Here is a 27626-nt window from a genome sequence, read left to right as displayed (position 1 = left end):
AAGCAGGGAAATTTTAAAGGCTACTGTCATATCTGTAAACATGCTTTCAGACTGTTTAGTGAATTTTAAGTAATCTTAGGATAATGCCAAACAAGACTGTTTCCCCACCTTATGCAGCTATGGGAGGGTCTAGGGCTTGTGCAAACAATATGTTTTTTGGAGGGCACACCACCTGTACAAACAAGCAATTGTGTTAAAAAGAAATGGGTACAAATCTGTTTCCCAAGCCCACATAGGCGGTGGGACTTGTACACCTGGGCTGTTGCTAGTTGATTTACATCAGGTACTAGTGGCACCTTATCTTGTTGCTTGAAGCAGTTAAGCCTAACATTTACACAATTTCTTATTGTAATGTTTTTTTTTATAGTAATACTGTCTTTCTTTACTTTAATTTTGCATATGGTTCTATGTAAATATATGTTACATAACTCATCCACTTATAGAGAATGAGTCATGTAATTATAATTAACCTGCAATCCCTGTGAACTACAAAGCTTCCAGAATATTTTTCAGTTTTAGCAAATGGGAATAACTGGAGGTACATTTCAACTTGCCAACCTGGTTTACCACTAGTGATTCCTGTTAAAAAAAACTGCAGTTAAAAGGTATTTTTGTAGCTTTGTTTTCCACGGGGGCAACAAAGTCTGACATTCCCCTTGATGTATGTAAAAGGAAGATGACATTTTATGTATAAGTAAAGATATCTTTTCCTGATAATACAGTGAAAAATAATGCAGCTAAAGTTATGAAGGGGATTGGCAATGAAACAAAGAAAGAATTATGCAGCAATAGGTTTTTGTCACAAAAGAGGTGGCTTCTAGTTAGATGCCTCCTATAAATCCTTACCTACCCCTATTTATGAAAATATAGAAAAACACAATCATTTTACATAGTTATAGTGGGTTGAAAAAAGACCAAAGTCCATCAGGTTCAACCCCTACAAGTAAACCCTAATGCACATAGACAACTACCAACCTATATATACACTCACATAAACTATATATACCAGCATCAATACTAATTGTAGATTTGTAGTTCTTTAGCAATTTAATCACGACTGCATTGTAAGGCATTTATTCTTGATTTGTAGAAGGGGAGCTGGAAGAGGAATGGCTTAAAGAGGCTGGCCTGTCCAATCTGTTCAATGAGTGTGCTGCAGACCCTCAAGAGAGCATAGTGCTCCTCTCCACCCTGACCAAGACACAGTCAGCAGCAGTCCAAAAAAGAATTGACACGGTTACACAGACCCTGAGGAAAAAAAACAGGCAACATCAAATTCCCGATGTCAGAGATGTCTTCAAGCAACCTGTTAATTTACAGGACAAGGTGGGTAATACATTTGAATATTAACTGGGGCTCCTTACCAGGGAGGCAATTGTTATTGTTAGGGATGCACTGAATCCACCATTTTGGGATTCGGCCGAACCCCGAATCCTTTGTGAAAGTTTCGGCCGAATACCGAACCTGAATCCTCACTTAAATATGCAATCAAAGCTACCGAAGGGTTAAAATGAACTGCGCATCTAGCGCGCAGTGAAAAATGTTCAAGTTCCATGTTTATGTAACGAAAAGTCACATGAATTCATGAACATGAACCATGGAACATGAATTCAGCCAAATTCGAATCATGCTGTAAAAGTCCCAGATTCGGTGCATCGCTAGTTATACATACCACAATGGTTCTGAGGCTAAAGGTGGCCACACTGCCAAGCTGCTGATTTGAGCAATTCAGAGTCTGGCTTCCATTGGACAGCTGTCAGTTGGACTCATAACAAAAACCTTATACCCCTTTATTTATTGAAGTTGTGCTGAACATACTTTTTGTCTTTCATTTTAATTAAGACATATCTGTGATTATTAAAGGAGAACTACACCCCCCCTGGTCGAAAAGCCCCCTTAATTGGTCTGCATAGACCTCCCCCCCCCCCCCCCCCCCACCTCTTTCCTCTCGCCTCTCGCATAGTGTAAAACTTTAAAAACTCGCCCTATTGGAAAACTCATCCTGCTTCGGGTCTCACCGCTGTCACGGATCCCGCTTGAGCATGTGCAGTTGGGGCTAGCCGGAAATCTGCTTCAATTGCGCATGCTCAAGCGGGGTCCGTGTCGGTGGTGAGACCCAAGCATATTCGAATGAACGTAGTTGCAGTAGTTCGTTTTCTTTAAATACTGTATTGCAGGTCTAAAAATTATCCATAATAAGCTTATGGTTAATGTTATCTTTTTGGTCATTGATGTTTTATATAGTCTACCATCTTTTGCTGATTTTATATTTTTATACTTTACAATACCTGATATATAGGTTGAATACATAATCCATATAATTTTCTTGCCAAGCCTATTGATTAGTATACTTACTTTTTCTTGTATACATTTTTAATGATTGCCTCCGTTATTGGCTTATTTACATTTTAGGCTGGAGACATTAATGGATTTCAGTCGACAGAAAGTAATGATCCAAAGAATGAAGAGGCAAACGAAAAAGCAGAATGTATGTTGGGTTTTGTTTTGACTTTTTTTCTGTTGCGTAATGAGAAAAGCACTGCCAGGTTTCCAGGGTAATTGGGGCATTAACCATTAAAATTCCAATTCCAAACAGGAGAACTACAAAAACGATTACATTTAATTATAAAACAAAAAATATTTTGTAAAAAAAATAAAGATTATATCATTGCCTGTAATATCCCTTTAAGTGCCAGCATATTTCCACATTTCAGTTTCACTCAGGGCCAGACTTTTATGGGCATTTGCTTTTTTTTCAGGAAAACTTGAGCTTTTTGTGTATTTCCAATTCTGAAATAAAATTTAGAGCTCTAAATAACAAAATAGGAAAGAAAAAAGCAAAATTGCTATTTTTCATGCTACAGCTATGCAATCCCTTATCCGGAAACCCGTTATCCAGAAAGCTCCGAATTACAGAAAGCCTGTCTCCCATAGATTTTAATCAAATAATTCAGAATTTTAAAACTGATTTCCCTTTTCTCTGTAGAAAAGGGAATTGATCCCAACTAAGATATAAATAATCCTTATTGGAAGCAAACCAATCCTATTGGGTTTAATTAATGTTTTATTAATTTTTAGTAGACTTAAGGTATGGAGTTTCAAATTACAGAAAGACCCCATATCCGGAATACCCTTGGTCCCAAGCATTCTGGATAACGGGTCCTATACTTGTATAGGGATTTATACCAGAAAAATATTTTATTTTATGGCCAAAAATTCAACTGATTTGGAAAGCCTCATGTCTCTCGAACCTGCCAATACCTGATATGTATAGCTTTATGGAGATTTCCGACTTCTATAGAGCAAAAACTCCCAGCAGTAAATAACCGAATATGCAAAAATGATGAAAACAGCAGCACTCCGGTTGATTTGAAAAAATGTGAAACTTTACTCAAGTGCCAAAGGCAATGTTTCGGGCTTCAATCCAGACCTTTTTTCATTTAGCCTATTAGTACAAATACAAACAAGTGTTTAAATACCCACAGGAAGAGGAGGGTTTATCCATATTCACCTCCATTTAACCCATAGTATTCTGTGAATATATTTAGTGCGCACAATGAAATACAAACTAAATGCCTGTGTATACAATATAATAAGTGCCCTGTGGCATGTATCACATATAACATACTGAACAGATCTTGAATTGGACAGTATCTTACTGGAGTGTATTTCATCCATCATATATCTCTCTGGTTCCAATGCCAAATTCAGGGGACAATTAAGCCCAGAACTAATATGGATCAGGAGCTCCCACAGGTTTAAATCTTACTGTCCTAAAGAAAGATGAAACAAAATGTATAATAAGCAAAAATTAAGACATAAACACAAGTATTTGTTAAAAACAAGCACTTGACATCAACTTACTTATATAAACATTATAGCAGTATATTCCCTATTAAGACCACCAGGTGACAGGGTGCCTAATGTATTAATCCAATGCATTTCCAATTTCTTTAGTAATCGCTGTCTATATCTTCCCCGTATAAGTGGATCGACATTATCTATAACTTGATATCTTGACTGTGAAATTGAATGTTTCATTTGATGAAAATGTGCAGGTATAGGTAATTGCAATTGTTTGCAACGTATATTGGATTTATGTTGCTTAATTCTGTCCTTCTGTGTTGTTTCCCCTATATATGCAAGGCAGCAGGGACACTTAATGAGATAAACTACATACGTAGAGTCAGATGTAAAATATTTTCTAATAGTTCTACCTGTATGTGGGTGTGTAAAGAACTCACCCTTTGTAATGTTATTACAATGTGCGCAGGATAAGCATGGAGTACCCAAAAACCGTTGTGTATATTTCTTTTGTGGACCTATATCAGCCCTAACCAAAATTTTTGTTCCTTTTATAAGCCATTAGAGGTGGTATAGAAAATTCCTTAACATTGGATATGCCCATTTTTAATACCTGCCAGTGTTTCCTAATAAATGTTCCTCACATGTTTACTGGCTACTGAGAATTGGCTCACAAATGCCAACCTTTCTCCTTTCTCTTTGGTTAAATTATCAAGGGGGGTTTCCAATTGTGTATCAATAACACCCTTAACTGTGTCCAAACTCACTTGTAATTCTCTTTTTGGATACCCCCTTTCCATAAACGCTCTGGTTCAGCTTCACACTGTAACCGAATATTCAAAGCACTACAGCAGAATACAACATACTTTAGTTTCCAAAGCCAACATTTGGGAACATTAGGTTTACCCCAGAAAATCATATATTTTTGAAAAGTACACATTCTGCCGAATCCGAAATGGGTAACCATGTCTTTCTCCATTCCAAACAGTGATGCTTTTCTGAACCTAGCAGTTTCTATAAGAATGTATGAATTGTATAAAAATGCAATTTCAATATATATGAAAGCCAAACACTCTTTTAACAGTTTGATTACATTCCAGCATAAAGAATCCTAAATATAATTGCCACAGGACATATGAACTTTCACATCTGACACTGGCTGCTGCAATTTAAGCACCCGGTATGTATATTATGTGCCATAAAACAAGCACAGAGACCCTAGAAAGCCATATATCTTCTGAAAGTACACATTCTAACAAAACTAAAATGGGTACATATGCCTTTCTACTGCAAACTACCTAACTAAAAATCAATGCTAAATGTAGCAGTTTTTATGAAATTTCTGAAACTTGTCACAAAGCTAGCATTTTACTCCATTATTACCCCACATGTTGTAACGTACCAACACCAACCATTCTAAATATGAATGCCAGGGGTCTGCTGAACAGTTTAATGCCCAATGCATATTTACCAATCCATTTGGTGTACAGAGGCACCCAAATGGATACATGGCAGACAAAATTTCCAAGGGCACAAACAAGTAAAACAAAGAACAATGCGAAATACAATAAAATCACTCACAAAACAAAAACTGTAGTACCGTGTTAGCCAGTGTCAAAAATAATAATAAAAAAACAACAAAACACAAATACAAGATTATTGTAGAAATGATACCTATATTGGCTAACAATAAAAATACATTGCAAGCTTTCGGAGCTCTAAGGTCCCTTCATCAGGCAAAATACAAATGAGAACTGAAATGGCACAACATTTATACTGATAGATCAGAGAGAAGTGTTTACAAGCAATAAATTAGGAAGTTACAGATAGATAGAGATAACTTGTGAAGATAGTGAAAGTAATTAAGGTTTATTAGGGTGGGTTGTAAATAGTCCAGGGGTCTGGATTCGTTAGAAGTGCTCTTCCCCAAACAACTAAAGCAGGTACATTTCCCTGCAACAGCAAAAGATGTGAGACGTGCAAATACATCCTGTGCAAAGATCAAATTGCAATACCGAATACACAAAAAGTCTACACTATTCGGGACTGCTATTCATGTGCTTCCTCCAATGTGGTGTACTTGATCATATGTACTAAGTGCCCTACAGGAGGAATGTACATTGGAGAAACAGGGCAAAAACTGCGCACAAGGATGAACCATCACAGACATAAGATCAAGACCAAAGCATGTGATACACCAGTGGGACAACACTTCTGCAATCAGGACCACAGGCTTCAGGACATGAAGGTGTTAATTCTAAAAGGGAACTTTGGATCTGAACAAGAAAGGAAGATCTATGAATTCAAATGTATGGAGTTATTTAACACATTAAGACAGGGCCTTAATTTGGGGTCAGGTTTCATGTCACACTATCTGATCTGACTGAATCCAATAAAAAATGCAATAAAAAAATGCAATAAAATCGCTTAAAACTGTACCAAAATCATCAAAAATTTTATATAATCTCTGAAATAACATACAAAAGGTATTGCACAATGCGGTTAGCGAATACACTATTCGCCAAGGCAATAAAACATATTTTTAGGCAAAAAAACCCCACAGTGCAATAAAAAAAATAAAAAAACAGCCACAAAATTGTATAAGTGTGTATGTATGTGTACACTTGGCAAATGGTGTGTTGTGTGTGTGCGTGTGTGCAAGTATGTGTGAGTCCTGTGAATGTGCAAAAGCCCCCCGATCCCCCACAAAATGTATGTGTATGTATTAAGTGTGTTTTTACACTAACCTGGGGTAGGCAGGAATGCAGGTGGAAACGATGCAGGAACAGCAATTTATTTATAGTTTTTTTTTTTTTAATATGTGGAATGCCAAAGGGAACTGCAAAAATGTAAGATTAGTAATTTGCCTACATAAAGGGGTCTTGAACAGTTTGTTTTTCCAGTGTTTTTATAAACTTGCATTAAACTTAAACTCAGCTTAAAGTGTTATTAATTAAAAGGAGTATGATACTTGAATACCTTTCAAATTATAATTCTATGCGATTGTGACCGCATCATTTTGTGCTAAATAAATCTTGATTGTTGGCCCAGATTAACTCATTTGGTGACCTCAGCAAACAAGCAGATCTGGTTGTGTATGGCCAGCAGGGGAAGAGTCTAATGTTTATAATGTATAAGCGTTGTGGAATGTGTCAGTTGTACAGTGTACAGATAAAGAAAAATAGTTAAAATTAGTGTGCATGTATTTATTTGTGTACTTACAAATTACAAAGAGAATACCAAAATCTTTCCTATTGTAATGCTGGGGTTAGCACATAGAAGGTTCAAACTTTATGGACAGATATTGATTTTTTTTGTTTATGCGCGAATTAACTATGTAACTATGAAAGCCTTCTGAACTTGTTTTAAGTACTGAATGTGCCATCTAGTGGCTAAACCTTCCATTTAACTAAAAATGTGGGAAAAAAGCTATATTAAATTTAATGCAATTTGCATTAAAATCAATATTATTATGACTTCATGTTCCCTTTAATAATTGTCACACTATGTAACAGTGCTTGTGTTGTTTTCTCTTTGCTGGACTTTTTTTTTTCAGGTTAAACTAATGTGTTCCTGGTAGCTTTTTTTTAAATTCATGCTATGATTTAATGTGCTTTGTGTTATAATGCAAGTATTTCCTATTTATTAACAAGGTGTGGCGCCAGAGGCTTCTAGAAATGTTGGTGATGACCTTCCTGTTCCTGTAACAGATATAAATCTGGAAATTTCATTTGCAGAACAGGCATCAAATCTTAAAGACTTCACAAGAGTCAGAAATGAGAAGGAAGATGACTCTTTGCTTCCTGTGAGTTTTCTTTTCATGTAACCTAGTTGGCTTTATATAAAACTTGCAGGAGTGTGTTACAGCAATGACTTGCTTATGGGCTTGATTAGTGTCTATCTTTGCAACAGTGACACGTGGTATTTGGGCAGAATCATGGAAACAAAATGCCTTTAGTGCAGACCTATATTATATAAATATAAAAAAGTGTGGTGACAGTTGGAGACCCTAAACATTGTATCATTTGTTCTGCTAGGTAATTAATGTGAAATTAAGGAATGGGTTGGACTTTATCAAGTACTTGGATGAAGATTTTCCAGTTTGAAATATTGTCCTAAGATACCATAATATATGGCCCCCAGAATGCCTAATAACTCTATAGATCTCTTTGTATTGCATTATAAATTTATAATTATCTAGTCCTCAAAAATGAAAAAGAAAAAAATTTGTTTCTATTCACAGTTATAAGACTGTGAAGGTGGTACCTCTACTTCTCTTAGCCTTTAGTTTAGCAGCTCCCCAGTTTGGAATTTCAGCAGCTATCTGGTTGCTAGGGTCTTGGTTACCTTAGCAACCAGTGAGTGGTGTGAATGAGAGACTGGAATATGAATAGGAGAGGGAGTAATTAAAAAGATAAGGAATAAAAATAATATTGTAGCCTAAAAGAGAGAACATTTTTTGGCTAGTGGGGTCAATGTGACATCTAGAAAGATGTAGACAAAGTAGGAAAATAATTCAAAAACTATAAAAAAAATATATATATATATTTTATATATATATTTCTGTTATTAGGCTTTCATGGGCCTATTGAACTTTTTTTATTGTTTGCAGAACTAGAAATGTTTTTGCTGCATCTGAAAATGAACAACACCCTTTTGCACTAAAATAATTGGTATAAGGAAAACCTTTGCCATTTGCTTATCATGTCCCTGTCCTGCGCATACTTTATTTCTTCTTTGCAAAAGCAGAAATAATGGAAAGCTATGATGAAATAGTTCTCACAGTATAGTATATGTATAAATAAAAGCTCCCCAGTTTTATGAGTAAGTCTGTATGTAACAAGTTGAAAAGATAATACATGTTCTTGCAGTGTTTCTTCAAACATCTGCATGTAGGATTTTTTTTATTGAGTTTACTCTTCATTTAACTATTCATTCTTTGCTGCAGAATTTCAGGCTTACACAGGACAAAACAGGTACAACAAAGATTGGGGACTTGGCTCCACAGGATATGAAAAAGGTGTCTTCTCTTGCCTTAATCGAGCTGACTGCACTATATGATGTTCTGGGGACTGAGCTTAAAATGCAAAGAGCAGCAAAAATCAAAGTTAGAGGTAAAGAGTCAAAGTATAATGTATTTGTGTTTTAACACCCAAAAATAATTTTAAACTGTGTGTATGTGAAAAAGGGTTTGATATTATCCATTTTACCAAATATACATGAAAGCAATGAACAATAAGGGTCATGTGGCCATGGCAAATTAACTATATCTAGCAGAAAATTTACAAAACCTTACAATTATGCAAAAATCTAAGTCATGGGGAAGTTGAAACTCTATTAAACTTGAGGCATTTTTGGCTCTGCTGTAACGTATACATTGCCCTACATTGTTACAGAATCTCGGTTCCACTATGGCACATCTGTTCTTCATAGATAAAAATTGTACCATCTAGATATCTTTGCTTCCATAGCTCATGTCAGAAATTCTCCAAATCAGGTTAACCAAAACTCCCATTTAATTTTCCATTAGTCATACAATGTAGTTAATCCAGCTGTCGCCAAGCACATGTAATAAAACACTGAATGGAAAATTTCTAGCATGGAAAAAAAGTTCACTACAAAACTGAATTTTGCCTCGAAACTTTACTGTGTGACGAAAGAGTTTGTTCATCCCTAATATCTAGTAGTGTATTTGGGTCCTTACACGGTGCCAATTGGGTATTAGACTTTTATTTCACTACAAAAAGCCTCCAGTTTGACTGAACTCACCCACGTTCCACTAATCTCCATTTCTTAGATTACGATATACGTCATATAAATGCAGTTGTGTGAAAAAGTTAAGTACACCCCATGTGGACATATCTATCTTCATTCAAACAGTATGAAAAGATAAAGGTGATGTAACTGAACAAAAAGCAAGGAAACATTTACATGCATGCATTCACTGAAAAAAATATTAACAGATGTGCTTTCTCATTATGTGGAAAAAGTAGGCTCTGCAAGTATGGCCAAATAATTCTCTCTGCCTGGTCTGTCCAGAGCATATTGTTCTCAGAATTCATAGCTTGGCCTAAGGGTAGGGGCAGATGGGGTGGATGATCCACTTTTTTCAGCATGAGTACAAGTGGATCTGTTCCCATCCACTCCTCTGTGTAGTTCAACAGACAGACATGACATACTGTAGGTCTTTGTGTAATTACACTGAGCAGATTACTGCCAAATAAACACAAAATGATGCATTTTTCAGCTGAAATCCACTAAGTGTAACTGCACAGGGGCCAACACTGTGCCTGTCTGTGGAGCTACACAGAGGAATGGATGGGAGGGGATCAATTTTTTTGTGGAATGATCAAAGTCCAGTTGTTTCCAGTTCCCCAACTCATAGGCATCTATAAGGCCACAGAGAACTCTTTAATGTAGACATGATACTACACACTTCAACAAAATGAAAAGCAAGTGAAATGTTTGAGGTTTAAATAAAACCAGTTACTTTATGATCCTCTCCAGCAGAGTTCTAATTGTATGCACATGATCTAGTACACCTAATTCTAGTTTTAGGTATCTGAGATAATGATAAATGTTGTATACTCACTAGTGTAGTAGGAGTGTACTCACTTTTTCCAAATGTACAATTTAAATATATATTTAAATTACTGTACATGATGGACAACAAAATAGAAATGGTGATAATACTTGTTATATTATATCACTATCATCTATCTGTATTATTGAAAAGACTGTTGAAGTAAAGTAATGTAAAGTAAAAAATTGCATTTGGGGGAACTTACTTTTTAATGTGATTGTAGGTACATTTATGTAAAATGCATGGATGGTTCTCTCTTCATTGCAGGATATGGACTGACATATATAATAAATATAAGTAATTGTGACTTTTTTTTTCCTAGAAAGTGGACTGTTCAGAGTGCCATTATCTACTTTGCTAGATCAAGATCAAAAGAGAGCTCCTGGTACGAGGGTACCGCTAATCTTTCAAAGTGTAAGTTCTCTCTCTCGCTAATAAATGCAGATACTGTATATTGCTACTGTTGTTTGCTATGTAATATGTAAACATTACCAGGTATCAATTAGGTTAACCGCTTCACATATATTAAATACTATGTGCTCTATGGATATCGGGTCAAAAAGCAATATCTCAGGTCAGCAAGGCAGGAAAACTGCTGCATAACAAGAGAAACCTTTGCTTGATATGATAGAGTGTGCAGCAGTATTGTATAATGTTTATCATGCTGTGTACCCATAGAATAACTCATCTGTTCATCTGGCCAGAGTCACAGACAGTGGATCATTGGCTTTTCTGAGCCTGCATTTCCTACACAGGGTAAGAAAAGTGAATGTGCCCCTATCTGCAGCTCCATGTAGCTACACAGGCACACTTTAGCCTGAGTGCAGTAACAAGGGATTGAGACAGGTCCGAAGACTTGCCTGGTTTCATGTTTCTAGGGCCAATCTCCACTCCGTTTAAGATGGCCATACACGTGGCGATCCGACGATGTTTCGTACGACCATCGGTCGCACGAAACATCGTCAGATCCGCCACACACCATTCAGGGCTGAATCGGCAGGTAAGGAGGTAGAAACAATAGGATTTCTACCTCCTTCTGCCGATTCAGCTCTGAAGGGAGAATTTTGGTCAGGCGCCTTCTATGGCGCCCGATCAAAATTTTCTAACCTGGCCGATCGACGAGCCGACCGATTTCAGCAGCTTCCTGCGACATCGGTCGGCTCGCTGACATACCATACACGCACCGATTATCGTACGAAACGAGGTTTCGTACGATAATATCGGTGCGTGTATGGCCACCTTAAGCTGAACCCAGGCTAACACTGAGCCTGCCAAAAGACGAAGCTGTGGACTTTTTCTCTGGTGGCAGTATTATCAGCAAGATGGCAGGTTAACAGTTAGCTTTAAAAGCCTGTCAGGATCAACGCTGAAAGACCAGACCCCTAGCCAGTAATGCTAGAGATGCTACAGAGTGAAAAGGGTGTCAGTAAAATGTCTATACATTTCTAATTTTTAGGTGTTGTAATTTTTTTCTGTCCTCAGAAACTTAGTTGAGACTGATATTTCTTCTTTAATCAATTGAGCAATGTTATAATGTATTTTTATGGCAGAGCTTTAAGCCTATTCAGAATTTACTTGTTTTAATTTGAAGTTCTTACATGCTGATCTAAAGTAGTTCAGGGGTCACAACAAACATGTCTTAAATATCTAGGGCAATTGCCTTTTTGGCCACACTAAAACATGGATGCTTCAGCAGGATGTAAGCAATTTGAAGAAGCTTTTTGGAGAAGTAGTCCAGTTCTAAAATCTTATACAGGTGCTTGGGGTTGTATAGTAAATCTCCTGTTTAATTAAAAAGAAATGTTTTACTTGGTGCATGGCTTTACTGATGTTTTATTTTAAAAATATTTTTAGCTCATAGGTCATATAGAAAAGGGAGGTTTGGACACAGAAGGAATTCTGAGAATACCAGGAGCTTCTGCTAGAATCAAGGTTTGTAACAGCCTTTTGATTAGATTTGATTCTTTCACCAGAGGTATTCATGCAGACTAGGTAATGGTTTTTCACTGTTGAATTTATATTCAGGTTCTTCAGAGTATAGGTACCATCAAACCCTCTAGAGACTTTATAAATCAGCTTTCACTCTGGAGAACCAAGTCAATCACCCAGTCATTCGTGTAAAGTAAATGTAAAACATGTTTCAGATCAAATGTAATAGCAGGTGCAATAGCATACTATTCTCATAAAATATGGATAGGCAGTTATTATTATGGGGGCTACTCCCTTTTCTTTGCTGTGTAGTTAAGATATTCTGTCCAACTATCCTATGTTTTGGCTTTTTCATTTATTTGGCCATCAGACTTTGAAGTGCTAGAGTTCATTAGCTAACCTAGACAATGGTACTGAACTTTAGCAATTTGATTGTCTGACCTACAAAGAAAGCCCAAGGCCTTTTTTTAGCCATAAGACAATTAGCTGCCAGAAGTGACACAGAGCATTTCTGAACCAAAAAAATATTAAAATAGGGATACTGACTGGGGGAACTGGCACAGTAGCTCTGTGCCATAAAAAAAAAAAAAAAAGGATTGACTATCATGAAACATCTTTAGCCACCTGTAGTAACAGCTACAAATATCCAAAGGTGAGATTACCCTTACTCGTATAGGTGTTCTTTTTGTATGTTTGTTTATTATTGTTAAGAGCAGACTGATTATGTTTGATTAAACTCTAAGGGCGAAGACACGCAGGGCGATTAGTCGCCACGACTTTTTAAAATTGCGGCGACTAATCTGTGCAGCGTAAACTTGCAAGCGTTCAGTCTCGTCGACTTCTATTATAACCTATGGAAGAAAAGTCGCTGCGATTAGTTGCCACAACGAACTTACTTAAAAGTCGTGCCCACTAATCGCCCCGTGTGTCTTCGCCCTTAGGCAGGTTACTTGGAGAACAAATTACTCAAATTACATAAATAGTAGCAAATGTACATTTATAAACCAAGTGCTTTTTTTGTCAATTTGATAATGTTTTAATACTTTTAAGGAACTGTAACAAGGATTTTTTTAATACTTAATTCCCCCCTCTAAACAGCTATAATGATAGGTAAAGCTTACTTTCCCTTATATTTTTTGTTCATCTTCAGCTTGAATTTTACTTGCAAAGTGCCCCAAAGGAGAAAGGCACCAATCGTAGAAAAGTAACTTCCTAGAAAGGATAACCCCAAGGATAACGTTCAGATACGCAATACATGCCCAGATTTTATGGTTATGTGACTAAAATTTTCTAACTTGTCCGATCAACTAAACAATTGATCACCATGGTACAAAAATTATCTGGTCTGAAGATCATACAAATGTAGATTATACCGTTGCTTGTGTGGCCAGTTTAAGTATTACAAAAAAAATTGCTATTACTATTCTTTTAATTTGGCTTGTATTTTCTGCTGTTGAGCTACATACTTTTAATGTTTATCTCTGGTTGCTTGTATGTATCCTTCTACAGGCTTTGATTGAAGAGTTGGAAGCAAAGTTTTATGAGGGCACATTTAATTGGGACAATGTGAAACAACATGATGCAGCCAGTCTATTAAAGTTTTTTATTCGAGAACTCCCTCTTCCTCTGCTGACTGTAGAGTATCTGAAAGCATTCCATTCTGTGCAATGTGAGATAATTTCCTTTTTATTTGGAGTCTAATAAAATATTGTTAATTTTGCTTGAGACTTATTTTTAAGTAGTTTTAAGTAAATTGGAAGCTGTTTGGCTTAGCTTATATATATTTTTCACTCTTGTGCATAATACTTTATATGTTAATCCTTTTTTTCTTTAAATCTAAACTGTGCAGCCTTTAAGTTTTTCCTGATATGCTTTGTTGGACCCTGCACCAACTTAACGTTATGTCTTTTCCACATATAGACCTCCCAACCAAAAAGCATCGTCTGCAAGCTTTGAATCTCCTTGTAATCCTCCTTCCAGAAATACATAGGGACACGCTAAAGGTTAGTTTTTTTTTTCATTAGTAAAATCATTCCATTCTGGAATTTTTTACAAGAATTCCTTGAAGGCATTGTAGTTTATTCCTGGTTACCTAGCTGCTAAACTAAACAATAAGCCCTTTCATTGTATCCTTGTAACTTAAAGCAAGTTTGCACAAACATGATCCCCATTTGCTGGAAAGGATCTAAAGTTCTTTTGTTAACCTTTGTTTCAGGCTTTGCTTGAATTCCTTCAAAGGGTTGTGGATCACAGAGAGCAGAACAAGATGATTCTGAAAAATGTTGCAATGATAATGGCTCCAAATCTATTCTCAGTACACACATATCAGTTAAAGACTGTGGACCAAGGTGCCTTAGAGGGAGCTTTCAGTGCTGCCCGAACAGCCTCTGTGATGCTTTTTATGATCAAATACCAAAATCTACTGTGGACTGTAAGTTGCTTAAGCATAGTCCTAAGCATGTCCTATGACCTTATTCTTCTTTATATACTCCTGCATTATTTATCATGCAATATCTGCTATTACAGAAAAAAAACCTCATATCTGTTTTCTGCAGATTTTAGCTTAGTACAGGAGAATACCTATGCTGGAAGAGTTTTATAGTATTTCCCTTGATACTATAATACACCATTTATTGCCCCTTTTGTGTGATTATTCTGCCTAATAATGTCTGACCGCTCTACTTTTTTGTAACTACATATGTGATGTGACATTAAATTGTGACAGTATGCCCCAAATTGCCTTTACACAGTAAAACATTGTAATTGCTATATATCAGAAGATTAGGCACTTTTACTAGCAAACCAACAGCGACTACAGTGGTTTACCAGGGAAGGGTGTTTTTGGCCATTTTTGGATTGTGCTGATAACACAATGCTACTTGTGCTGTTGCCTAAGAGGATTAAGTTGTAGCCAGCTAGCCTGGAACATTTTTATAGAAACTACTGGGGATGGGGGAGTTATCCTTATAGGAGAAGGAAACCTACGCAGACATTTTTTATTGCCAATAGAATAGTGCCAATAATGAAAACTAGAATGCTATAGTTATTCTGTAGAATAGTTTACCATACCTGAGTAAACAGACCTCTGTTTGTTGATAGCAGCAGCCATTTTAGCTTGGTCTGACTATACCAGGCAGGGAACTGCTCTCAGATCACATTACAGCAGAGAGGGAAGGGGGGGGGCAGGGGAAGGAGGGAGAGAGGAGCAAACTGAGCAGGCTTGTGCCATGTCCTGAATGATTTTTCTGTGAGAAGAAAGTTTGACAGAAGTTATTTCAGTCTGTTTCCAATGTAATTGATTTAGAGGTAATTAAAATGTTTATAACTAGGGGCTAATGATGAGTGAATCTGTCCTGTTTCACTTCTCCCAAATATTTGCTAAACACATTGTCAATGGGCATTTTTTCACGGCTCGTTTTTTTTTTTTTTTTTAAGCATATGGGTGTTTTTTCATGGTGAAATATTTTGCTCATCACCAGTGAAACCTGAGGTGGTTCACCTTTAAGTTAACTTTTAGTACAATATACACATTATAACTAAACTGATTGTGTGAGATAGATGGGATGGCAGACACAGAAGGTGAAATATTGCTTTTACTAAAAATTCTGTTTTAATTTTTTTTTTAATGTTTGAAATAAAATAAATGCTTTGAAACAAAAATATTAAGTATACCTATGTTTTAATGCAACAGATACCAAAGTTTATTGTTGCCCAAGTAAGACGGCAAAATATTGTAAACCAGAAGAAACTTTCAAAGGAAAAGCCTATGAAGAAACTTTTGAAAAGAATGGCTTATGACAGAGAAAAGTCGGAGAAGTGCACAAGTGAAGTATGACGCTATATTCTATTTAGATAAGCCCAGACATCTGTAATATAATATAACTGGGGACCGGGATATGGGGTCATTCTGTAATGTAAAACACCATGCCTTAATCACACTATGGCTTTAAACATGAAAGAACCCAAAGTGATCGTTTTGCTTTTAACATGGATTTAATTTATTTATTTTTCAAGAATGTTACAGTCAAAATAGGGAAATCTGTTACATACAAAGAATTACTTGTGTGTGTATGTGTATATATATATATATATATAAGTCCACAGGTATAGCGGTGCACACTGGGAATCCTTTAAAAATTAGCTTTTATTGAAATATATAAAACTTAATACATGGAGAAATAGGTCAACGTTTCGGCCCCCATCTTGGGCCTTTGTCAAGACCTTAAACATGTAAAAACCATCAAAGCTATAAATAGATAAAAGCACAAACCCACACCCAATGGCACAAGACAAAGGCCCAAGATGGGGGCCGAAACGTTGACCTATTTCTCCATGTATTAAGTTTTATATATTTCAATAAAAGCTAATTTTTAAAGGATTCCCAGTGTGCACCGCTATACCTGTGGACTTTATTGAAATTGCTTGAATCGGTAGCACCTGGGTCAATTAGCCATTTGCTAAGGAGTGCTGAACCCTCGTGGTTTGTATTGGTTTGCAATGGCAGCCGAAACGTTAGACACAAGTTTTTGAATAAATTTCTTTCTACAAGACCTGTGAGTGCGGTACCCGGCTATTTTTTGTATATATATATATATATATCTAAAATATATATGTTTTGGAGCTTTCTGGCTAGTTTTGCGTAAACGATTTGAACTAAAAATGTTGCAGTTTGTGGATGTCTTTAAATTTAGTTTATGTAGATACTGACAATACAAATTACAAATCACTAATACTGTTTATATAATTATATTGTTGTGTAGCCATAGAAGCAGTAACCTGTATTTACCTTGCAGATAACAGGTAAACTGTATAGAATACAATGGATGTCATCTTTACACAGGAAGATAAACAGGGGGTCCAATGGCTTTTGATAGGACTATCGTATTAGATTTTTTTTTGTTTCCTTTAGAACATTTCTTGCACTTGTGCAAGGATCAACAAACTTTTTTTTTTTTACTAGTAAACCAGTGTTGGGTAGCCACACAAAGTTCTTTGGGGATGCCAAATAAGAACTACCATTGGCTATTTGGACTCTGTGGACTGCTAGCCTGCAGGAGGCTTTGCTTAGAGTAAAACCATGTTTCCAAAATTTGCCTCCAAGCCAGAGATTTATAAATCGGCACCTACTTTGAGGCCACTGGGAGCAAAATCAAATGGGGTGGTGAACAATGTGTTGCTCACAAGCCACTGGTTGGGAATCACTGCACTAGCACTTTTAGGCAGTTTGTACTTTGCATTTTGGGTTCTTTGACACCATCCCTGAGCTACTAAAATTGTCTGTTTGCAATTGCTTTAAAGGCACAGGTAAATTTAAATTACATAGCTTTACAATTTTTTAAAATAAGTTCTGTTTTATATAATAGTTTTATTTTAAAGCTCTTGCCTGTTTCTTTGTTTTGTCAGGTTTTTGTGTTACTATGTTCCTGTTTTAAACAAAATGTAATGATTTCTGCCTATTCTTCATTCACTGTTATTCATGTTGTTTAGGTTCACCTTATATTTTAAGCAGTGCCAAATAGGACTAGATTTGGAGCATTGACTGGGCCATTTTAGGATGGATATTCACCTTATTGTTCTTGAGCCACTTCAGTTACTCTGGGAAAACTGTCTTGCTGAAAGATATTTCAGCTTTTTAGCAGACTAAAACAGTTTCTTTTGAAGTACAGTATGATGCTGATGTTTGGGTAGTTATAAGACTTGCATAACTGGTGCAGTCTTATATTAGTCTCCACTACTGAGCTCTGTACCTTTTTATGAGGCTTTATTCACAAGTCTTACAGGAGAATGCCAATCCACTCAACTATGCTCAAGAGGAATTAACGCCATTTATAAGGTAGAAATTTACAGGGCAGAAAATTTGCAACAAGGTTTCACTTCATGGGTCACCCAGACTAAAACAGTAGGTTGATTTGCATAGTGATTTTTACCCTTTCCTAATTTATGCAGTTATGATTTTTGACTACTACTTGATTACTGCCTTTATAAACAGAGAGCTACCAAGAGGGGCTGTGGAAATAAGGTGGAAGCAGCATACTGTTTTTTTATACTTGTGATATGCTCTTTTAATATGTAATTTTTATTAACATTTATGTAACGAAGACATGAGCTCATATAGTTGGAAGAAAAGCAGCATAAATACTGAATTTTAAGCTATATATTTTTTTTTTTTTACACAAAAATACCTGGTTCCAGAGACTAAAAGAAAACCAAGTCGATCTCTGTTCACAAGCACTAGTTCTTTATCGGCCCTTAAGCTTACACAGTAATGCTACCCCACCCTTACCTTGTTTCATTGTGAAGTGATGGATTTTGGTACATGAAGTCCCTTTGCTTTAGTGGGTGGTGCACAGATTCTCTGCAAAGCAGAGGGGCTTCAAGTACCAAAATCCATCACTTCAAAATAGAACAAGGTAAGGGTGGGTTGGCATTACACTGTGTATCTAAGGGTTGTTGGAAAGTTACTCATACAAGTATGGTTTATATTCAGTCTGTGGATTCGGGTATGTTTGTGTAAAAAAAAAAAAATACATTTCGATTTATTTCTAGAAGTTCATATTCACTGTTTTGTAATGTTTTCTACATAAGACCAATTGAATGAGCTAGGGGGTATATTTTCTCTTTACTGCATTAACTTTCTTATGTTGATAACTTGTGTGTTTGCAAAATATTGTTGACGGTGACATTGTGGTGCAAAGGTACATTTTACCATTCATCCCAGAGTTAGTGCTTTTGTAGGTGCACTACAGCAGGCTATAATGATATGAGTAAACCACTGAGTAAATTTTAACTGGTGTTCCACGTGGTGCTCACAGACTCTTATTCTTTTTAGAATGATGCTCCTCAGGGATTCATAAGGGTTCAGGCCCCACAGTTTTCCAAAGTCTCCATGGCTGTTCAACTAACAGCAGAGTTAAAAGCAGGCGAGATCTTGGCACGCTTTCTCAGTCAGGAAAGGTATGTGTATTTTGGACAGACCATTCAAAATGTTAATTTTGTACCTGTGATCTGAGGTGTGCTCTCCAAATACAGTGAAAAGCTCATTGATAAACAATAAGCTGGAAGATAAGATTTCAAGTTACCTTGCTACACAATAAAATATAACTAGTAACTGCAAACTAGGCCTTACAGACAGACAAAGGCTTAAAGGAATAGTAATACCTAAAAAAGAAGTGTTTTAGAGTAGTTAAAATAATTATGTACTGTTGATTCAAAAACTGAAATTAGGCAATTGTAAAATATAGAAGTAAGGAAACCTGTAGCACTCCTACACATACATTTTAAAATGCTTTTGTTAAATGTGTATTTTTCCTAATCTCCCCGTTAATACAATTTGGAGATTATTATAAAGCTTGTATTGGTTGCAAAATAATGTTGTTATATTGAATTAAACAAATATTGGGAGAAGAATCACTTGTTATTGTTAGTTTAACCCTTAACAATAATATCTTTTCAGAATTTTATATTTAATCTGGGCTCTGCACAGTAAATATAATTTAGGGCAAGATAGGGGAAGATATAGAGAGTGCTTGAAAGAACATCATCAGGAAAGCATTGTTACAGAAATAACTTAGCTGGTATGAATGTCACTTCATTAGAACATAGAATTAATGAACAGATTCTTCAGTTTGGTTTCCTGAGAATCATTTAATCTCTGTACAGCTTCTTTCCTGTTTGGCCCGCTGTGGCTTGTGGTCAGGCAAGTATTTTTGTTTGTTTTTAATTTGTTGGTATTTTTCATTTCCTGATTACATTTGTTCAATGCTTAAAAAACAAATCTCTTTATTTTATAATATATTGATTTTAGCTTAATTACCAGATAGAATCTTACAAATGTAAATGTTTCAGTATACACCTGCCAAAATAAAAATGACCATGATGATTCGTCAAAAAGGCCTTTCTCAAGAGATATGAATACAAGATAAAATAAATAACCTATTCAATGAAGACTGCAAATTTTCCTTGCCATGTGTGCAATGCTTGTTTCAGGGTATGTGATGTCACTTCCATGGGTTACGTTTCCCACAAAGTGACGCAGCTCCCTCGTTTAGCATATCGCCAGAACACGCTAACTGGTTTCCATATCCTAGCAACAAGCACGCTGGCGTCCTAATTGAATAGGGTTTTAATATGCTATACACATCAGGATTCACCTTTGGACGAAACGTAGGGGTAATTCTTATTTTGGCAAGTGTATCCGCTACCCTGTGTTCTCTTTGGTGGTATGTATTGTACTAATATGTTGGATTGTTTCAATGTGTGTTTATTAAACTTGATTTTGTAACATTTTTTTAAACCATTCTATAAAGCAAACTTATTTATGCTAGAAATAATTTGTGCACAAGCCCATGTTTATGTAAAGTTGTATTGATTTAGCTGCCCTAAATGGGGGTGCTTTTGGGCTTTTTTTTTTTTTTTATATACCTTGATATTGCTTACTAGAGTGCCCTCCACTGATCAGTATTTTGGTGTAATTCAGTGCCATATGTTACACACTTTTATAAATATGCCTTAAAGTAAGGAGTAAAGAGTGTACACTGGTTTTTGGCAGTGTTGGTTTGCTTTCTCTAATATTTGATATTTTTGAACCTACGTTGAACAGTAATTTGTGGTCATTACAGACTCAGATGTAATATACATATTGCTCAATGCAAGGTTGTATTATACATTTAACACTAGTTGCCAGGTTATAGTTTTCAGTCTCTGAAAATGTGTTAATGTATGTTGGACAGTGGTGTACAGCTGTATATAGTAGTAGCTGTATCTAACATGTGCTTGCTTTCTCTTCTATAGCAGTGTTACTGAAAGAAATATAAAGAAAGAAGAAGTTTGCTTGTATGAAATTGGAGGAAACATTGGTAAGTATTGTGCACGTACAAATTAAAAGCTTTAAAAGTCTAAAGTTAAAATGTACAGATACTCTTACCAAAGTAAAATGTACAGTTACTCTTACCAAAGTAAGCAAATACAGTAAATGTTTTTTTTACTGACTACAAAGTTTAAGCAACACCATACACAGATGATAGTACATTTCACAAAGCTGTGGCAGGTGCAAATAATCTGTTGTAAAGCTAATATTATTCTGATTATAAAGAAAGAACTCAGATGTTGGTTCTGTTAGGGCTCTGGCACACGGGGAGATTAGTCGCCCGCGACAAAACTCCCTGTTCGCGGGCGACTAATCTCCCCAAGTTGCCTTCACCTGCCATCCCACCGGCGAAAGTGTAAGTCGCCGGTGGGATGGCACACGCGGCGGCGCAATTTGCGTTTTGTCGCGGGCGACTAATCTCCCCGTGTGCCAGAGCCCTTATACTGTATGTTACTGTCAAATGCATAGGCATAACAGAAAAACATGTCATTAATTTTCTATCTTAGAAAATTAGTTTCCCCTCCATTGGAAATAATATCCTTTGCAAGAAAATACCTCTCGCGTGTGCTATGTTGACCACACCCAGAGGGACCTCCTATTGGAGGTGGTTATGTTGGGGCACTTACATGCACATAACGAACACATGCCCTTGATCATTATGCACATGATGTAGGATCTGTCCGTGCAACCCCTGATCCTTTGCATATACTATAGTGCTCCCATAGTGCTTTTCTTGCAAAAATAGTATTGTTTCCCACAAGAGCAATGCAAGAGCATGATCAAACACCACTTCTGGTGGAGAGAAAACAATTTTTCTGTGATCTGTGTCCTTTAAGTACAAAAAAAGGGAACTTATAAAAAGAGATACACATTTTAGTTCATTTAGATGCACAGGAGCAATGTGTATAATTGATCCAATTAAACAATTACCTTTTTTTAGCCGCATTGCAGCAATTATTCCTACAATTTCAGCTTAATACCTGGTGCATGCCAAGGAGGTTGTTATGCAACTTGCATGATTGGTAAATCAAAGCAACATCTACAAAGCAACATCTGCCAAAAGAAGGCAAAAAAACCCCATCTGAAGCCTCTCTAATTTGCCGCAGAGGGGAAAAAATTCCTTCCTGACTCCAAGATGGCAATCGGACCAGTCCCTGGATCAACTTGTACTAAGAGCTACGCCCATAACCCTGTATTCCCTCACTTGCTAAGAATCCATCCAGCCCCTTCTTAAAGTTATATAATGTATCAGCCAGTACATATTCGGGGAGGGAATTCCACAACTTCACAGCTCTCACAGTAAAAAATTTCCTTTCTGAATTTTTTAACGGAACCTCCCTTCTTCTAAACGGAGTGGGTGCCCTCGTGTCCGTTGGAAGGACCTACTGGTAAATAAAAAATTAGAAAGATTATTATATGATCCCCTTATATACTTATACATAGTTATCATGTCACCTCTTAAGCGCCTCTTCTGCAGTGTAAACAGACCCAACTTGGCCAGTCTTTCTTCATAACTGAGACTTTCCATACCCTTTACCAACTTAGTTGCCCTTCTCTGGACCCTCTCTAACTCAATCATGTCCCGTTTGAGCCCTGGAGACCAGAACTGAACAGCATATTCTAGATGGGGACTTACCAGCGCTCTGTAAAGGGGAAGAATAACCCCCTCCTCCCGTGAATCTATACCCCTTTTAATACAGCTCAAAACCTTGTTTGCCCTTGCAGCTGCTGCCTGGCATTGCTTGCTACAGCCAAGTTTATTATCTACAAGGACTCCAAGGTCCTTCTCCATTATGGATTTGCCTAGTGCAGTCCCATTAAGGGTATAAGTGGCTTGCATATTTTTACATCCCAGGTGCATGACCTTACATTTATCCACATTAAATCTCATCTGCCACTTAGCCGCCCAGATTGCCAGTTGGCCAAGATCCTGCTGCAAGGATGCCACATCCTGGATAGAATTGACTGGTCTGCAGAGTTTTGTGTCATCTGCAAACACTGATACATTATTTATAATACCCTCCCCTAAGTCATTTATGAACAAATTAAACAAAAGTCGACCCAGTACAGAACCCTGAGGGACCTCACTGAGAACCTTATTCCAAGTAGAGAATGTACCATTAACAACCACCCTCTGTACCCGATCCTGTAGCCAGTTTTCTATCCATGTGCAAATGACTTCACTAAGACCAATAGACCTTAGTTTAGAAAGCAGTCGTTTGTGGGGAACGGTATCAAATGCTTTGGCAAAATCCAAATAGATTATATCTACTGCATCCCCACTGTCAAGCTTCTTACTTACCTCATCATAAAAAGCAATTAAATTGGTCTGACATGACCTGTCCTTCATAAAGCCATGCTGATTACTGCTCATAATGGCATTCTCCAGTACATAATTTTGTATGTGATCCCTTAACAAGCTTTCAAATAACTTGCCCACCACGGATGTCAAACTTACAGGCCTATATTTGCCAGGCTGAGATCTTGCTCCCTTTTTAAATATAGGAATGACATTTGCCTTGTTCCAATCCCTAGTTACCATACCTGATGAAAGAGAGTCTGAGAATATCAGAAACAAGGGCCACTGCAATTCTGACCCTAGCTCTCTCAGTACCCAAGGGTGTATTCCATCTGGCCCCAGTGCCTTGTTTACATTTATCTTGTGTAACCCTTTAAGCGCCATATCCTGTGTCAACCACTGTGTAGTTGGAGCTGAGGCAACAGTGCAGCAATTGGGTGGGACTTGGTACTCTGGCTCCTCTACTGTATACACAGAAGAAAAGAACTGGTTAAGCACATCTGCCTTTTCTGTATCCGCTGTAACCATATTGTTACTATAACTCAATGGGGCCACACCCTCAACCTGCATCTTTTTACTATTAATATACTTAAAAAACTTTTTGGGGTTAGTCTTGGCCTCTGCCGCGATGCGCTCCTCATTTTCTATCTTTGCCTTCCGGATTGCTGTTTTACAACACTTGTTATAGTGTTTAATAGTGTTTATATTCATTAAACGCAGCTACTGTCCCCTCTGACTTATATTTCTTAAAAGCTTACCTTTTTTTTCCTATTAACTTCTTTACCTCAGAGTTAAGCCACATAGGGTGATTCTTAACACTTCTACTTTTTCTTATTAATGGAATAAATTGAGAACAGTAATGATTTAATATAATTTTAAATGACAACCATTTCTGCTCTGTGTTTTTATCAGAAAACATAATGCCCCAATCTATGCCCTGAAGCGCTGCCCTTAAGGAGCTAAAATTTGCCTTCCTAAAATTCATTGTCTTTGTTGCCCCCGTGTAAATTTGTTTCCTGCACCAAACATCAATATCAGGGTAATTAAAATCCCCCATTATAATCACTTGCCCCAAACTAGCAGCCTTTTCTATTTGCAACTGGAGCTGAGCCTCCTCCTCCTCACTTACATTAGGGGGTCTATAGCATACCCCTACAATTAGTTTGGTAGATTCTTTACTATCTGTGAGAAGCTCAACCCATAAGGATTCAGCTCCCTCTGTTCCCCCCATCACTTCCTCTTTAATATTTGCTTTTAATTCCTGCTTAATGAACAGACACACTCCTCCTCCTCCTTTTCTATGGCATTCTTGTTATCTGTATTAGCGTGACTATTCTGAAAATAGCTTGCATTGTATATATATTCTGTGATATAAACTGTATATATAGCGTCATTCAATATAAATTTATTGTTTTGCAGTGGGACGTTGCCTTGAAGACAGCACTTACATGAAAGACCTGTTTCAGCTGAATCCTAATGCTGAGTGGGTTATTAAAGCAAAACCAAGCGTATGACAGACTTAGTAACCGTTACTGTGAAAAATGTTAATATTATACTTCTTACATATGCTTAATTTCTCATTGCAGTGTAAAATGCACATTTATTTACTTGTGAAATTTGCCCAAATGTATAGCTTCAATCTTCCTGCCAATTAAACATACTTCATAGGGCGTATTTATCTTTAAAATGCTATATTTAAGCAAAGCAGTACTTCAGAATCTCTTTGGCTGTGTGATTAAATATTGGTTGCTGCAAAATCAGTAATGATGGATTTATGATCTCGGAGGCGACAGAAGGAACCTTTGCTATTCCTTGAGCAGAGCCACCACACCTTAGGGATTAGTATTGTTGATAAGATTTCTGGTTCTAGAATTAATAGGGCCGATTCACTAAAGGTCGATAACGCTTATCGCACGCTTTTTTGCATTAAAAAAAAGGCTAACGTTATTAACCTCGCATTGCGTTAATTAGCGAATAGAAATAATACTAATGCATGATTCACAAACACATATGAAGCGTTAAATGCGCTAAGTATCACATTAGTCTGTGCGAAGATTAACACCTACTTGGGGCAGGCGGTACTTAAAGAAAATTGTGGTTCGTGAGCTTTTGGCAACACAACATGGACTTTGCAGTGGGATTTTTTCAAGTTGGCCCTAGAGTGATGCATCCTCCAGTTTTCTGGGAAATGGTAATTTTCAGAAAAGTAGTTTTCCGAAAGTAATGTTTATGTGCATAAAATTATGCGCTAATATAGCACGCGGCGAAATATATCACGCGCAGCGGGAAATAACGCAAGAAAAACGCTCATTGCGATTTAAATAACGCAAGGAAAATAGAGTCTTAATTATGACGCCTGTCCTTTTAGTGAATCGAGCGCTAAGTTGCAAAAAATAAGGATGCTTAAATAAACGCATGCTATAAATAGCGCTCGTTTTATTGACCTTTTATCCCAATGTCCTTTATCACCACTTAATCTAAGTGTTGTTGGTAGCAGAATAGGTCAGATAATGACCATTGCTTTAAGCGAACCAAGCACAAGCAGTTATAAAAATATCGTAATAGTATATATTTTATTGCTACCAAAATGAAAAAAAAAAATCTTTGTGTGTCCTTATATGACTTGTACGTAACTTTTTCTCTGCTTATAGTGGTATCTAAGTTAGAAATGAGACAATCCCTTTAACTATTTTTACATACCTTATCCGTTATGCTTTAAGACAGGATCTAAAACACCGGATCTGAAGTACAGCTATTTTGATTGAATACAATGTTTTTCTTACGTTAAGTTTAAGGGTATGAGGTGGGAAAACTTTATTTTTTTTGTACAGCAGGTATTTTTGTTATACATGTAAATATAACATATATATAAATATATATAAATATTTGAAATTATGCTACTGACCTTTTAGGGGTTGTTTATAGGTAAGATAGTAAGAAGTTCTAAGTAAGTTTGTTTTTACTGTCCTAGCCAAGCTAAGCTGTTATTTGTTCCACCAGTGCTCTATGTTTAGGTGCCTGGGATTATTTCATCACTAAGCATCTGCTTTGTCCAAAGGAACAACTATATACACTTTGCAGCCAGTGCAGTCGATAGCATTAGCAGACATTATTGGCCTTGGGGCAAGACACTAAGGGGCTGATTTACTTACCCACAAACGGGTCGAATGGAGTCCGATTGCGTTTTTTTCGTAATGATCGGTATTTTGCGATTTTTTCGTATGTTTTGCGATTTTTTCGGATTCTTTACGAATTTTTCGTTACCAATACGATTTTTGCGTAAAAACGCGAGTTTTCGTATCCATTACGAAAGTTGCGTAAAAAGTTGCGCATTTTTCGTAAAATGCGCAACTTTTCGCGTAAGTTTTAACGCTACGAAAAATGAGCAACTTTTTACGCAACTTTCGTAATGGATACGAAAAACTCGCGTTTTTACGCAAAAATCGTATTGGTAACGAAAAATTCGTAAAGAATCCGAAAAAATCGCAAAACATACGAAAAAGTCGCAAAATGTTCGTTTTCAAGTCGCAACTTTTCCAATTCGGGTCGGATTCGTGGGTTAGTAAATCAGCCCCTAAGTGATTGTTTGGGGCTTCTCCATGGTTAGACTGTTATAACACTATACTCAGGAAAAAATGCCAGGAAAGTTTAAGGCAATAAAGCCTATTAGCTAGGTAGATACACATCCCTGCAGATATCATATTATACCCACCTGTGTTATTGTGAAATTTCTTTATTCTCATCCTTGCCATGACAGGAACAAATGTAAACCCTATTATATTTACGTAGGCCAGCTTTTACTATCTTCATATTCACAGGTATCGGACCCCTTATCCGGAAACCCATTATCCAGAAAGCTCCGAATTACGGAAAGCCCGTCTCCCATAGACTCCATTATAAGCAAATAATTCAGAATTTTAAAACTGATTTCCTTTTTTTATGTAGAAATAAAACAGAACCTTGTAATTGATCCCAACTAAGATATAAATAATCCTTATTGGATGCAAAACAATCCTATTGGGTTTAATGTTTTATTAAATTTTTAGAAGACTTAAGGTATGGAGATCCAAATTATGGAAAGACCCCTTATCCGGAATACCCTTGGTCCCGAGCATTCTGGATAATGGGTCCTATACCTGTAATAG

General features: G+C 36.7%; 1 protein-coding gene across 2 annotated transcripts in view; it reads left to right on the top strand.

Annotated features, from left to right (window-relative positions):
- The window catches only part of arhgap18 (Rho GTPase activating protein 18), a 78898-nt gene extending 53713 nt beyond the window's left edge, over window positions 1-25185 (top strand). The window contains exons 3-15 of one of the 2 annotated variants that reach the window (NM_001078868.1): window positions 1091-1326; window positions 2413-2488; window positions 7458-7609; window positions 8753-8918; window positions 10710-10801; window positions 12242-12319; window positions 13826-13985; window positions 14237-14319; window positions 14532-14747; window positions 16008-16145; window positions 19146-19270; window positions 21107-21171; window positions 24901-25185. In NM_001078868.1, coding sequence (NP_001072336.1) covers window positions 1091-1326; window positions 2413-2488; window positions 7458-7609; window positions 8753-8918; window positions 10710-10801; window positions 12242-12319; window positions 13826-13985; window positions 14237-14319; window positions 14532-14747; window positions 16008-16145; window positions 19146-19270; window positions 21107-21171; window positions 24901-24995 — 1682 coding nt within the window. In that variant the 3' untranslated portion in view covers window positions 24996-25185. The remainder of the gene's footprint in view (window positions 1-1090; window positions 1327-2412; window positions 2489-7457; window positions 7610-8752; window positions 8919-10709; window positions 10802-12241; window positions 12320-13825; window positions 13986-14236; window positions 14320-14531; window positions 14748-16007; window positions 16146-19145; window positions 19271-21106; window positions 21172-24900) is intronic. The other variant, XM_031901785.1, reaches the window with a different exon arrangement.
- Window positions 25186-27626: the final 2441 nt, after the last annotated feature.

Source organism: Xenopus tropicalis, chromosome 5 (assembly GCF_000004195.4).
Source record: "Xenopus tropicalis strain Nigerian chromosome 5, UCB_Xtro_10.0, whole genome shotgun sequence".
NCBI classification, from domain to species: domain Eukaryota; kingdom Metazoa; phylum Chordata; class Amphibia; order Anura; family Pipidae; genus Xenopus; species Xenopus tropicalis.
The sequence above is the reverse complement of the archived record's forward strand: the minus strand, read 5'-3'. Positions and strand labels throughout refer to the sequence as shown.